At 39.0% G+C, this 13504-nt stretch overlaps 1 protein-coding gene across 15 annotated transcripts in view; it reads right to left on the bottom strand.

Annotated features, from left to right (window-relative positions):
* LOC124170548 (Golgi reassembly-stacking protein 1-like) overlaps positions 1 to 13504 on the bottom strand; it is an 89390-nt gene that overhangs the window by 26962 nt on the left and 48924 nt on the right. For 13 of the 15 annotated variants that reach the window (XR_006867490.1, XR_006867489.1, XR_006867497.1 and 10 more), the window contains 2 exons: positions 7532 to 7675; positions 865 to 1078 (listed from right to left, as the gene is read on the bottom strand). Coding sequence is in view for 3 of the 15 variants with exons in the window: in XM_046549346.1 (XP_046405302.1) it covers positions 7534 to 7675 (142 nt within the window). In the remaining 12 variants the exon portion in view is untranslated. Of the gene's footprint in view, positions 1 to 485; positions 681 to 776; positions 1079 to 7531; positions 7676 to 13504 lie in introns of those variants that run through there. The other 2 variants (XR_006867492.1, XR_006867491.1) reach the window with 2 other exon arrangements.

Genomic DNA, 13504 nt, shown 5'->3' on the forward strand with positions numbered 1-13504 from the left:
TGGTCGCCTCTTTTATTAACTGAACATAGTGTGTAGGCACTTACAAGAAAATAAAGCCATCAGTAAAAGAAAGCTAGTGCTATCGAGCGATTTTGACCATGATTCAAGAGAAAACGATGTGTTCTGTCTTCATTTACCGTCACTTAATATTATTAGGATAGTTGGATGCCCTAACTAATGGTTAACGTGAACATTATTAAAGGTGTTTAAGAAAAAAATAAGCGTGAAACATTTATCGCTGAAAATGTCATTCCATGTAGGTAATCGCGGCTGCATTAATGGTCTCTAGTTGTCTCAGTACGATTTGCGGAGGTAGTTAGGCCGTCTCGGGGCTGTCTTGTTGGTACGATATATGGAGGTTTTACGAGATAAAGAGGTTCACTATATAGAGGTTTGCCTATAAATTTACATGTAAATCTGACGGGACCAGAGGATTGGTACGAAGTATGGAGGTTTACGATGTAAAGAGGTTCACTACATAGAGGTTTTACTGTATATGAGAGCGGAGGGGTTGGAGAACAAGGTGATGTCTTTGCCAAATTCGACCCAGAAATATGAATGCGAAATATCAAACCAAGTCATCGCACAAATTCAATAAAGCTGAATAGGTTTTGCAGATTGCTACGTGGAACAAAAGCAGACTTTTTTCAGGCGTTTCATCATCAAATTCACAGAGTATTCTGGAAAGACAAAAAGGCCCACATGATTCCACGACATCACAGCTTCACAGGTAAACAGACATCCTCAGCGGAGGGAAAGATCTAAGAAACACTCACGAATTGGACGAGAGAAAATTTACAATTCCTTCCACCTCCAATTCGAAGTTTTTTTCCACAAGAGGAGAATTTCAGTCCATGACTTTACCTGTGCGGTTTGACGGCACTGTGGCTCTTTGCGTGCTGGGTCAGGTCACTTGCCTTGACGTACCGTCGTCCGCAATTGCCACACGCAAAGGGGAGCTCCCCCGAGTGGTGCGTCCTTACGTGGCACAACAGCTGATTGCTCTTGCCAAATCCCTTGCCGGAGTGCGAGCACACGCAATGTCTGCCACTATCCCCATCCGCCAAATCCCCGAGCCCTGTTCTCAGAAGACAATGAACGCACATCAAAGAAGAGTGAAGAAACAGGCCAAACTCCAATACAAGCATACCAACATAGTATGTATAAATGTAACATACACTAACTCAAAGTACATCTTTCAAAGTGTACAACCAAATCAGAACATGTACACGCACAAACAAAGCACATGCAAGTCAAAGAAATTTTACAACAATCCCGGTTGATGCCACGTTGTTACTGCGATGGATTAGAATTTTAACACACCGAAAATTACTCATATACTCTTAAATAATATTATATTTATGTATTTACAAGGACAAGGAAGAGGTTAGCTAGCCCCTTTTCATGCAATTAGCCTTCATGCTCCAATTGATTCCACAGGATGTTCAACCAATCGAAGTAGAAAAATTCATGCATAGTTCCCAGTTTTCCAAGAAAAACTGAAAAAATTCCAGGCTAATCTTACGTTATTACTGTGATGGCTAAGAATGTTAAGACACTCCAAATCATTTCAATACTTCTAAATAATATTATATTTATGTGCATAAAAGGACAAGGATAGATTACTTAGCACACAATGCATTTAAAATTTAAATATATTCAATTCGAGACGCTATTTTGATCTAATAAGCCGATTTTGTTGTCACATGGAATTCTATTCCTTGTGTTTTTGAATGTTACATAAAGTCAAAGGGTGATAGACATTTCGAATCTGTTGCCTTGTCCGTCATACCACATTTCGCTGCGGCAGTAGAAATTATACTTAGATGGTGCACTTAAAATTGAAACAAACATTTTCAGCCAGAAAAATTGAACAGGAAAAATTATATGTGAAATGAATTTGAAAAAAAATTTAATATTCCCGGTTAGAGCAAAAATTCATGAATACCGTATAAGCACGTGTAAGAGGCGCACCTTTTTTCCCCAGCAATTGCAGACGAAAATGGGGGTGCGCCTCTTACACAAACTTTGTATCTTCCCCTCCTCCCTTTCCCCGGTTGCTAGCCAAAGAGGAACTCAGTGGCCTTGGTTTCCAGCGTGAGTCAGTCATCTAAAAACCAAGGTCAAAAACAAGCGGGAGGCAGGGGAGTTTCTTCCTTAGTGACGTATTTTTACAATGCTCCTGTTTGCATTTTTTACTCGAAAGCGTCACATCGGTAGGTACCCCAGATGTGAACATGGAAAAGATCCCGTGGGGTTTTCCGCTCCGGAGGGCGCACTAAATTTACTGCTACGGGTGGGCATACCGCAGCATTTAGGGCCGTATTCTTAGTCGACCCTACAAATCCGTCCCTACATAACAAAAGGCCCCTACATGCGTTTCTCAGTCGACCCTACATAAGTGGTGGGGAGTAATTCTATCGTAAAATTCTCTGAGATGATGTAGATGATGGCGCAGTGGCAATTTTCCATTCTGGTGGCAAAATGGGAACTATCTATGAAACTGAAAAGACGTCTGATAATTTTCGGGCGTATTGTTAGGGCAACGGCTCAAGGTAAATAAACAATCGGTGTCGTGTCGGTACCTTAATTATCGCTACAAATACTCTCATATCGAGCCAAAAGTAGAACCTAATTGTCTTTAAATTACTTCAAAAGTGGTCTACGTACAAGATAGTAATAAGTATGGAGCAAATATGAGCATTGAAGTGGGAACTTACGTTGCATCATCAAGGTTCGTCATTCACTTTCACCTTACGTAGTTAAGTTTATTATGTGTCAAATAATGGCACGAAAATACATTCTCTATGGTTATATGTAAACGAAGTATTAGTTTCCCAAAAGTATACCAAGTGCCGAAAGTGAAAAATATTATATATTCGTAGAAACAAGATGATTTATACCGCTATATTGTTCTTTTTAGTTCAGTCAATTTTATAATTTATTTTACTTGGTGGTTATAAAGTGGTAGTATTATTACATTTCCGCTGTGTTACTGTACATTTTAAAATGGCTTGTGTGAGGTCGTCCCCCTTAATATCCATTGCAACGTAGATTCTTTAATCGAAGTGATCAGCAGACGATATTTGGCCGCCACGTTTTCGTAGGGTGTAGTGTTGGTTCGGGTGCCCTACATCAAGTAGGGCCCGTTTAGTTCCAAAAACGGCCATATGTAGGGCTTGACTTGGCGTATGTAGGGCGAGATCGGTTTATGTAGGGGCTGATGACGTATCCAGGGTTGGTTGACCCTACAGGGTCGACTAAGAATACGGCCCTTATACTGCAAATAGTACTCGCTTGTCAAACGTGGAGAAAAGTGCAGTTTTGAAGGACAATACTTGGACAATAGTCAACATCTGTCTTGCCGAGTAATTACCATTACGCTAGGGGCCTGCTTTCTCAAAAATCATCTTCATACAATATTATAAGGGTTATTGCGATTGAAAATTATATTGGAGTCAAAACCTGCTGTTTAAAAAATTCAAACGAGTGTGTACATTGTTTGACTGAATGGCGGATAGAAGAAATCTGAAATGTTTACAAGTGAAGAGCGTTGAAGGAGAGGTAGAGGGGAAGGAGCTCGCTCCCTCCGTCTTTCCTCCGCAACGAGGCTGAGGGCAAAGGAGAAAGGGAAGAACACGTCCGATCTTGCACGTGACGTCATTGTCTTCAAAGCGAAGGGGCAGCAATGTGATAAATGCAGTTTGAGTTGCCAGAAGTTTCCAGTCCGTCTTGTCTTGTTTGAATGCGCTCATGCTACGCTTGTTCCTTCCGAAATTTAGCTGTTTGGACTATTTTGAATATTAGTAGCCTTGTGGTAACTATAAATCTTTGTGTCAATCAATTAGAGCTTAAAAAACTTAAATTCTGTCAGATATGCGTCGCGTTAGATCTTTCTTTTTTTGAACTTTGTGTGTGCCTTACAATTATTGAAAGCTATTGAGATATCTTCGGGCTCACGAGGTGACTCACCTAGCATTTGGCCTCCAGAAACTGAGAGATCGATGAAGGTCAGTTGGTGAGATGGGGAAGGGTTGAAGCAAGTTTCCATTGTTCCCACGTTACTTGATATTTTCCTTTGAGGCAAGTGATTTATGGTCCATGGGGTCTCGGAAAGGAAAAAAACATGATAGGCAGGGGCTGGTGGAGGGCCAGGGGTATTTTGTTAAATCTATGCCGTGGTTATTTTTTAACGGCGCTGAGATTCCCCCGATTGTTGTCCAATCTCTAGGGAAGATTCACACCATGTGCCTGTCGTGTTTTGATTTACAAATTTCCACGGCTGAAATTCTATTGCAATACTCCTACATGAGCTCTAAAGAAATTGCACCTGAGTAGGACAAATATCGTGGTGCAACGGCGTATATGAAGAGAGGATCGGAACTCTTTCTACTTCCTCTCAAGGGTCGTTGCATTCACGAAAGCAATGATTGAAAATTTAGGATTCAGATTCAATTTCTTTGACGAATTTGGATCCGAAGTACATTAAGGTGAAGGGCATTATTCGTGGATATTTGCATCTGAGTTATCTGATCCGACCATTCCTAGTAAGCATCAGAAGGTTAAGGCTACAAGTGAACACCTACTAATCTCCGAGCGCCATACATACCATGTAAATTTATCTGAAAAACGCCGCGTGTATTATTACTATTGAAAGTGGAAAATTTGATAACTGTCGAAAGTCCAGGCTTAAGTCTGCTACACCGCACGATAGGATAAAAAAAATGCCAAAAAGTTTTTTTTTTCTTTAGCTCCGATGCTCAAAATAGGAGTGCACCTCTTACACACCCTTATACAGTAATTCACGCATAATTCCAGGGACTTATAATTCAAGCATGATTCCTGATTTTCCTGTGGACACCCTGTTATCCCACGTCGTGGTGAAGGATATGCTAAAAATTCATGGACTAATATGGTGATTCTTATATACCACATCATGAGATAATATTTCAGTGTTACCTACTTAAGAATCATTACATCTCTAGGGAATGTTGTAGGATTTGATGGATAATGAAACAAGGCAATAAAGAGCTTCAATTATGGCATAGCACATTATGTTGAACACGTAATTATTGTAGAGAAAAATAAATACCACTAGAGGCTATCATAACTTGAATGTCGAATCACTATTTCAAATCATCAGCTGGTCGTGAACATACATGCATGAAATTTGACCATAACATCAAATAAGTTTCCCATTTGCTACATTTAATCATGATTGTAACATGTTTAAATACCATTTCTAATCTAGGAGTGTAGCTTACATTGATAGAATAGAATTTTAAGAACAAATTCTATTCTATCAATCTGTGTGATTTTTATGGACTTCCGGATCTAAAAGAGCTTCCTACTGATTCAAGTATTGAGCTTTTCAATTTTATTTAGTCTATTTACTCAGAAGCAAAACAACAACAATGAACATGTTATTTAAAGGAACAGTTGAAGCAATTTCATCTCCAAAGTGTACAACCAAATCAGAGCATAACTACACACACAACCAAAGCGCCTGTAAGTCGAAGAAATTTCACAACATTATCAGTTCTGATTGCGGCTAGTAAACGCTGGCCCACTCTCAAAATCACTGGCCCCTGATCCTGGATCTGACTAGGCTACTCGCTGGCAATATCAAAATTGCATCGTCTAGTTAGAAGCAGCTGCCGAACAGTGATTTCGTCTAATAGTGCACTTGGTTGTGCCTCCAAAGTGGACTGGAGCTCGTCTTCACCCACAGGTGACAAAAGCGACGAATTAGTGTGTGTGGTGTGTTTATCCTTTGATTATATGTCACGCAAAACATACGGGAGAATACTCAGCCTACACTGCAGGATGTGTGCGATATTTAACACTCATTAAAATCGAAGCGCAGAGACATTGTTTTTTTTTGTTATTTTTGTGAAAGCAGGACTTTCACGCTTTGAAGAATAATACAGTGAAACCTCTTTACATCGTAATGGAGGGGACCAAAATTTGGGCAATTTGATGAATGGAGGTTATCTATAGAGAAATTTTAGTGATAGGCACAATTTTTTCATATTCTTTGGAAATGAAAGGCATTACTATCTTTTAAACCATTACATTTATGTGTTTAAATAAACATGCACGCATTAGTAAACATGCACTTATTATTTCATAATTACAGAAAGCGAGCGCTATCGCATGATTTGTACCATGACCAGAGAGAAAATGATGTGATCCCTTTAATTCAACAGTCACTTAAAATGATTTGGATCGTTGGATACCTTTTTTATTATTTACTGTCATGTATGCTCTCATATTGAACAAATTGGCCATAACTAATGGTTAATGTGAAAATTACAACATATTAAGGGTGTACATATAAAAAAAGGTGAAACATTTATTGCTGAAAATTTCATTCCATACACGTAATCACGGCTGCATTAATGGTCTCTAGTTTTCTCGGTATGATTTGCGGAGGTAGTTAGGCCATCTCGGGGGTGTCTCCTTGGTATGAGAAGTGGAGGTGTTATGAGAAAAAGAGTTTCACTACAAAGAGGTTTGCCTATAAATTTACATGTAAATCAGACGGGACTGTGGGGGTGGTATGAAGTATGGAGGTTTATGATGCAAAGAGGTTCACTACATAGAGGTTTTACTGTATTAATATTAAGTTAATTACATGGGCATAAACCATAAATCAAAATAATTACAACATCAGAATATGGTGATAATGAAAACAAATGATTCATTTTCCATTGTTGTACATATAATGCCATAGTATATTCACACATTTACTACAAACTAATGTGGTATCTGATAAAATTAAAATAGTATATTTTTAACGTGAATAGATAATCAAGTTAAAGTTATTAACGTACGCAAAATCTGACTTCATAATTCTCAATATTCTTGTTGCTACAGGGCTTCAAAGTTCGCCAAAATTACTTAATTCTTTAGCACTATAAGAATACTCTGTGACTTTAATTTTAAGATTTCTTGGTGTGGAGTTGAGAATCCAAAAAATTGAAATGGAACATAAATTAAATCAAGGTTCTCGTTTGCTAGTAATCTAGAGCTTGGATAATAAATTGTACTGAGAAAAAGATACTAAGTGATACATAGGTTTTTCTAAAACTGGGACGAATAGTCTACAGGCACCACGTAAACGTTTTGTTTATTGGACTCTGACGTCACGCTTATTAGTTCCAACAACGCTTAGGCAACCCAACATATTCACAATCTCCAGTCTGACATTAAAACGGCAATATTTTCACCAAATTTGCATTTAAGACCCAGCATAGACCAATTTTCTATCCACTTCCTCAGTGTGTCATCAGTGGATACCGTGCCGTGACGTCATGCACAAGCACTCATGATGAAATTGTGTTTTCAGGCAGCTGATGAAGAGTTATTTCGAAAGACTCTTACCTCAGTTAAAAAACGTCATTCATCCACAAAATTTCCATTGAATACATAGAGTTATTTCTCTAGTACTTTAACAAAATCATGCATGTTCCCGATTGCAAGATTCTACCGGTCATTGGACCCCCTGTTCCCTGACAAATGCACTCACCGCTAACTCCTACGCTCCCGTCGTCTGCAAGACCACACTCCACTGAGAGGTAACCTGCAGGGGCATCGCCAAGGAACTCCCGTCTTCACTCCACTGCCGCTGTTTGGTTGAAGCAACGACTTCTCAACCTGCAGCCATGACAACCTAGAAAACAATGAGGAAATTCTTATTTTAGAGAAACTAGGCCAAAAACATCGCCACCAGCCAAAAATGCTTATTTTCTGATTTTATGTCTTTAAGAGATATCGTAAATATAGTACAGTGAGTCCTCGTTTAACGCCATCCAGTTTAACGTTGTCCAAAAATTGAAACCCTTCATCATTTAACGACGTTGTTGCTTCGCGATAACGTTGTTCAAATTATGCACGGGGAAAAAAAATTGAATGGCAATTAGGACAAAAGCGCATCTGATGCATAGTAAATATTACTATATTAATGAAATTGATAATTTTCGTTTGACAGAAAAGGTTGGCGTGGGTAGCACATGTTGAATATGCATCTGGGCGAATAATTTTTGCCTCATTTACCCATTATCCGAACATTTTTCTGATTCCAATCGAAAAAAATGTCCACGAAGATGAGTGGCTATCCTGGAGGTTCTTCAGACGTGAAGAAAAAACGGTGACATTAGAACAAAAACTTGATATTATTAAAAGAATTGAAGAATTTAGCCTGAGGGAGGTTTATGTGAAACTAATACCGGGGGTCTGTGGGGGTTATAGAATTCCCACCAGGATAAGCGGTAGGTGCGATATTAATAAATTGCGGATTTATGTTCATTTTGTGGTGCTCAGGGGGGGTCAGGAAGGCTGTCAATTTATATAATTTATTTGGACGGCATCTACATCCAAAACTAGTGAAAAGGCCTGGTTACACGGTACATTAGAATGTACAAGAAAATGTGAGAATGTCTGCATCCCAGGATGAACGCAAAAATGCACCGTGTAACCACTCAAAATGTAAGATGTATGAATTTCTGAATGCCTGTTCTAATTTCGTTCAGACAATCGTACAATTTGGACTCATAACAGAGTCACCTGCAGCTCGATTCTGTAAATGTCATACGGCCGTCTCAAGCGGATTTCGTCAATGTATTCACGGCTTTGACGCTGGAGTGATTCTGAAACTTTTTAGTGACATCACTCTCACAGCCGCGTCCGTGAAAGTATTCACGCCCAAGAGGGCCCGTGGTAGCTTCGTCGCGGCAATGCGCTCTAATTTTTCATTATGAATTTACGCTGTGATTGATAATTAATAGCACATTATTCATTAATTACGATGGTGGCTATTTCATATTGTCACTTGCCATAAGTAATATGTGTTGAAAACAAATAAAAGAAATGCGTAAAGTTAAATTTACATTCGCGTCCTATTTAAATTGATTGGCCTTCATTGCGATTGAAGTTGGTGGGAAGTTAAACCTTGCGCTGAGGGTTTGACAATTATCTTATATTTGTGCATCTTCTAGAATGTACAAGTAAAATACTCACACTTAATATTCATAATAATTTGGAGTAGAACCAACGGTAAAAGTATTGTGCAGTATTGAATGTTAACAGATTTAATTAATATTTGTTTCGTAAGTTCAAGCCTTCAATTTGTTTTTATTAGTGAGAATGGAGGCTCTTTACATACCTCCGCTACTGTTGCATGAGCACCAATGTCGACAGAGGCAATAGATGCACATACTTCGACGGCAGATACGCGATATCAATCCCTTCAAGACGCAAGATTGGCGATGGATCACTGAGTTCACACCACGATTAATTCGTAGACGTTTAGATGGCTTGCCGGGGCATACTTTAGTACGTTAAGATAAACATTGATCATCTATTCCATCTCTTGCATGCATTATTGCTGCTGTTCAGCAACACGACCAACATGATTCGTTTTTCTGTTGACATAATAGAAATACTAAAACATGTAAACATCTCGCCCTCTAGCAGAAACTGTTAATAATCTACTCGTATTCACGCCGGAAAAATTTTCATCAGTATAAATCGTGAATAGTGGCATGTGCTTGCACAATCAGACACATATGTATACGCACCACAGCGCATTTAAAATTATGTACTGAAATGATGAGAACAGCTCAAACGCATACGAGAATGAACCATTATTAAATAATAAAATAACACTTGCTCTCATTCCGCGTAAGCATTAGCTCCATATTATGAGGAAATTAGAGCTAATTGTGCAATTACGAGCCCGCCACGTGATAACTGACTTTGATATGCAGCACTTGACAACATATAAAAGAGGTAATATACAGTTAATAGCTATAAACTAATTAAGCAACCGTAACTTATCATTAATAGGTACTTTTAAAAGAAAAGACCTCACTCAAAATTGAGTAAAGAAGTATTATTTACTTTGGGAGTGAATATTCCACGGCATTGTATATGTTTCTCTATGGTAATTGAAGTTGCAGTTGGCCGCCGAATTAACTTTGTGTCGGAGATTCTGATTCGTTCCTCGCATCCGCACAGCTACCAACATAAGAAACTAAAGTGATAGTTTGCAATTCGTCAAACATCTCACGACACAGGCTTGCAGGATCGCTTGAACGTCTTTCACGGAGAGAGGCGTGAGAACTCCACTGTGGTTCGAAGCACGCGAAGCACAGGTATCACATTTATAGAATCGAGCAGCTGGTGGCAGACTACAAAAATGACACATTCAGTTCATCTGGCTTGTATGGGCACTTCTTTGTTTATGTATGGCTCCGATAGTTATTTTGATTTTGACGTCTTGATTGTTTAGGATTTATCACTCTTTGGTTGCGAAAAGGTGGAACAAAAGAAAAGGGATGGGTAAAAGGAATGATCAGATGGAAAGGCGCTGAATGTTTGAACCGCGAGAATTGTCCAAGATTGAGATCCAAATGATCGTTAAAAGGTCATAAATAAGCATTTGATAGACAAGGAAATAAGTTTCAAGTACTATTTACGCTGTATTTACTCAAGTTCCTGTTTTTGAATCGAGACCGACTGCAAAACGAGTCGAACTTTTAGGTGTTGCGTAGACATGCAGCAAACGTTATGGGCAACGCAGTAATAAGTACTGAATTTACCTTGCCAAAAGTCTTACATTTCTCGTATATTCCTGTAGCATGCACCGATTCACAGGAGAAGGATGGAGAGAAATCATGACACACTCGCTTTCAAGTCTAAAATTCAACTGCCTTTATTATGTCCTGTTTATTATATCACAAGGCTTAAAGGCAAGAGAAAATTTTAAAATGTGCCTTTATTATGGAACACTACTATCCAACAAAATTTGAACGATATCAGCGAAAGACACTTCCAGGGTTCCCACTCTACCTGAATAATGAAATTCACGGCTTTTTCCAGGTTTTCACGGTTATTTTTCACGTTTTCACGGTTTTTTTTCAGGTTTTCACGGTCACAATTTCGCTAAATTCACGGTCCGTTAATAAGCCAACAGTAAGAAAATCACTGGCCGTATATCAACAGAAAATTAATGTACGCGGCAAACGCCGTGAATGTTAACGCCGCAATGAAAAGTGATATCTGTTATGACGTGATCTATCGTTTGCAAAATTCAGGGCCGACTAAAGGACCAGCCCAACCGCGCTCTTGCCTCGACGCCGAATACCCTTCGGACCTTCTTCTGTCCTGACACCCGAGGTCCTTTTTAATTCCTCGCCGAGAGATTGTTTTTTACACACAGTATAACTGCACAGTAACCAAATTTCCCCCACCCCAATCATTCTTATTTAACGGAAAATATTTTATTTAAATTGTTTATAGAATATAATAAATTGATTCTTTCTTATTTAAAGAAAAATATTTTATGAAAATTGTTTATAGAACATAATAAATCGAAAAACAATTTCATACACCGTATTAGCTCAAATCTAAGACTACCCTCCTTTTTTGGAACTCCACTAGGGGAAAAAATTTTTTTCCTAATAACGTTACGATTATAAAATGAATGCGGAAAAAAGATCAATGCTTTATTTTTTGCTAGGTTGCCTATGTCCCAGGAAACGCAAGATTTTGGCGAGTAATTAAAGGTTTCAAAAAATATTTAAGATAATAACAGGAATAGTAGTACTTTATCAAGAAACCTACGTCATATTGTTGATTCGACCCATATCTCTTTCAAAATTCTGAAGGAAAACACCAACTCACTAAAAAAATGTTTGCTCTCCACTCGGAATTTACACTGCTATCATGGATTTCAGTCTGATGTAAAAATTCTTATCCATCAAACACCATTTCCAGTACACGTATTCACGAGAGCAATGTGCATGTTGTGCCTAAAACAACCGCATTCGCCGGCACAGTGACTGGTTGTGAGATGGATGACGAAGGCCAAAAATAGTCTATTACTTGAATTGTTCCTGTCTAATGAATGTATTTTAAATATAATTGAGGTAGTGTGTAAAGCGTGAACTATGTTGCGTTAATCGTCAGGGGCACGCTCATCTGGATCTTCGCCTTCATATCTTTACTTGTTTTCTCCGGGTAGCTCACTCTACCCCCACCCCTACCGTCATGTGCTAGCGGACAACCCAAGGCGCTCTGCAATATTCACACGCATCTAGCCCGGATTCTTTTCTTCGTGTTCAATTATTTTCAGTCCATCTCTTAAAGTTCTCAATAGTTTCTTCGGAGTGGCCAAGGTCCGAAGACGAATAAAATTGAACTAGTGAAAATGAAACCTGACTTTATTAAACCCACATGGAAAACACTCGGTGGTTCGAAGTCCAGCCACCCTGGAAAGTAGGGAACCACTCGTACGAGGTTAAGTTCGGAACTGATGCTATCGCGTAGGGGGGTACGCAGAGCATACTGCAGAGGGAGAAGCGTGACCATATGACTGCGCCATCAAATTTTTTACCCTAAAGATACCCATTCTTTTCTAACTATCGTAGCCCCAGATGAGCAGATGAATTCGGATTGTTAGTAGGGAGAAACAAAAATCCTAAGAAGATATCCCTTCGTCAGTAGCTCTGACAAGTGAGACTTATAGTAAAGCTCGTATATTGATAACTGATAACAACCTGATATCATGTTTCCGGGACAAAATGCCGAATTAACTGCCGAGAAGCTAAGCTACGACGATATCGCGTCTCGCCAAAAATCACCATCGTATTTTTTCATCTATTTCCTTGCTTAAAATACATCGCGTTTGGTCTCGTTTTTCTTTTAATTACGTGCAAATGGCTAACATTTCAATCTAATAAAAGCATAATAGCAATTGCTGAATATCATTGTTAGATACCTTTTTGGCTAATAGGGGACTCGTGCAGCAGTTGACCTCCAGGAACTGGAAACTTTGAAGGAATTAGGCTGAAAAAGGTCAGTGGGTGAGAAGAGGGTGGAGCGCGAAACACGTTTCTATTGTTCTCGCGTACCTCGATATTTTTTCGAAGCTAAGGTCTTCGTAATACAATCCCTGCGCGAGCTGGGGCCTTTTTTTATTTTGAAGAAGAGGAAAACGTCAGAAGGGGGGAGGCGAATGCTGAATGGAGGAGGATAACGGATCTTGGGAAATGCGCTAATGTTACTTTACCACGGCACTAAGCTTCTCCCAATGGTAGTTCCATCTCTTGGGGAAGATTCCAACTATGTACTTTTCGTTATTAGCCAAAAATTACACATTGTATTTATTTCGTCTCATTTACGTCTAACGATGGATGCGGGAAAATTATGCGTCGGAACCACGATCTTCAAACGATCAATGCGAGAAACGATACTTCGGGGAACGATGGATGCGGGAAAATATTACATTGCCTATAAGGAGCTTTATTTTGGATCAGAAACGGCGAACGATCAATGCTGAAACGATAGATCGAGGTTCCACCGTATAACTTTTCTTTTGAAAGCGGCAGTGTAATGACATCTTTTCTCTGCTATCGTAATACTCAGAAACCAAAACTGAATCGATCTCTCTAATCAGAGGCAAATCATGTTCCCTTCATACTGTTGTTCTGGGAAAAAT

The sequence above is a fragment of the Ischnura elegans genome, chromosome X (assembly GCF_921293095.1).
Source record: "Ischnura elegans chromosome X, ioIscEleg1.1, whole genome shotgun sequence".
Lineage (NCBI taxonomy): Eukaryota > Metazoa > Arthropoda > Insecta > Odonata > Coenagrionidae > Ischnura > Ischnura elegans.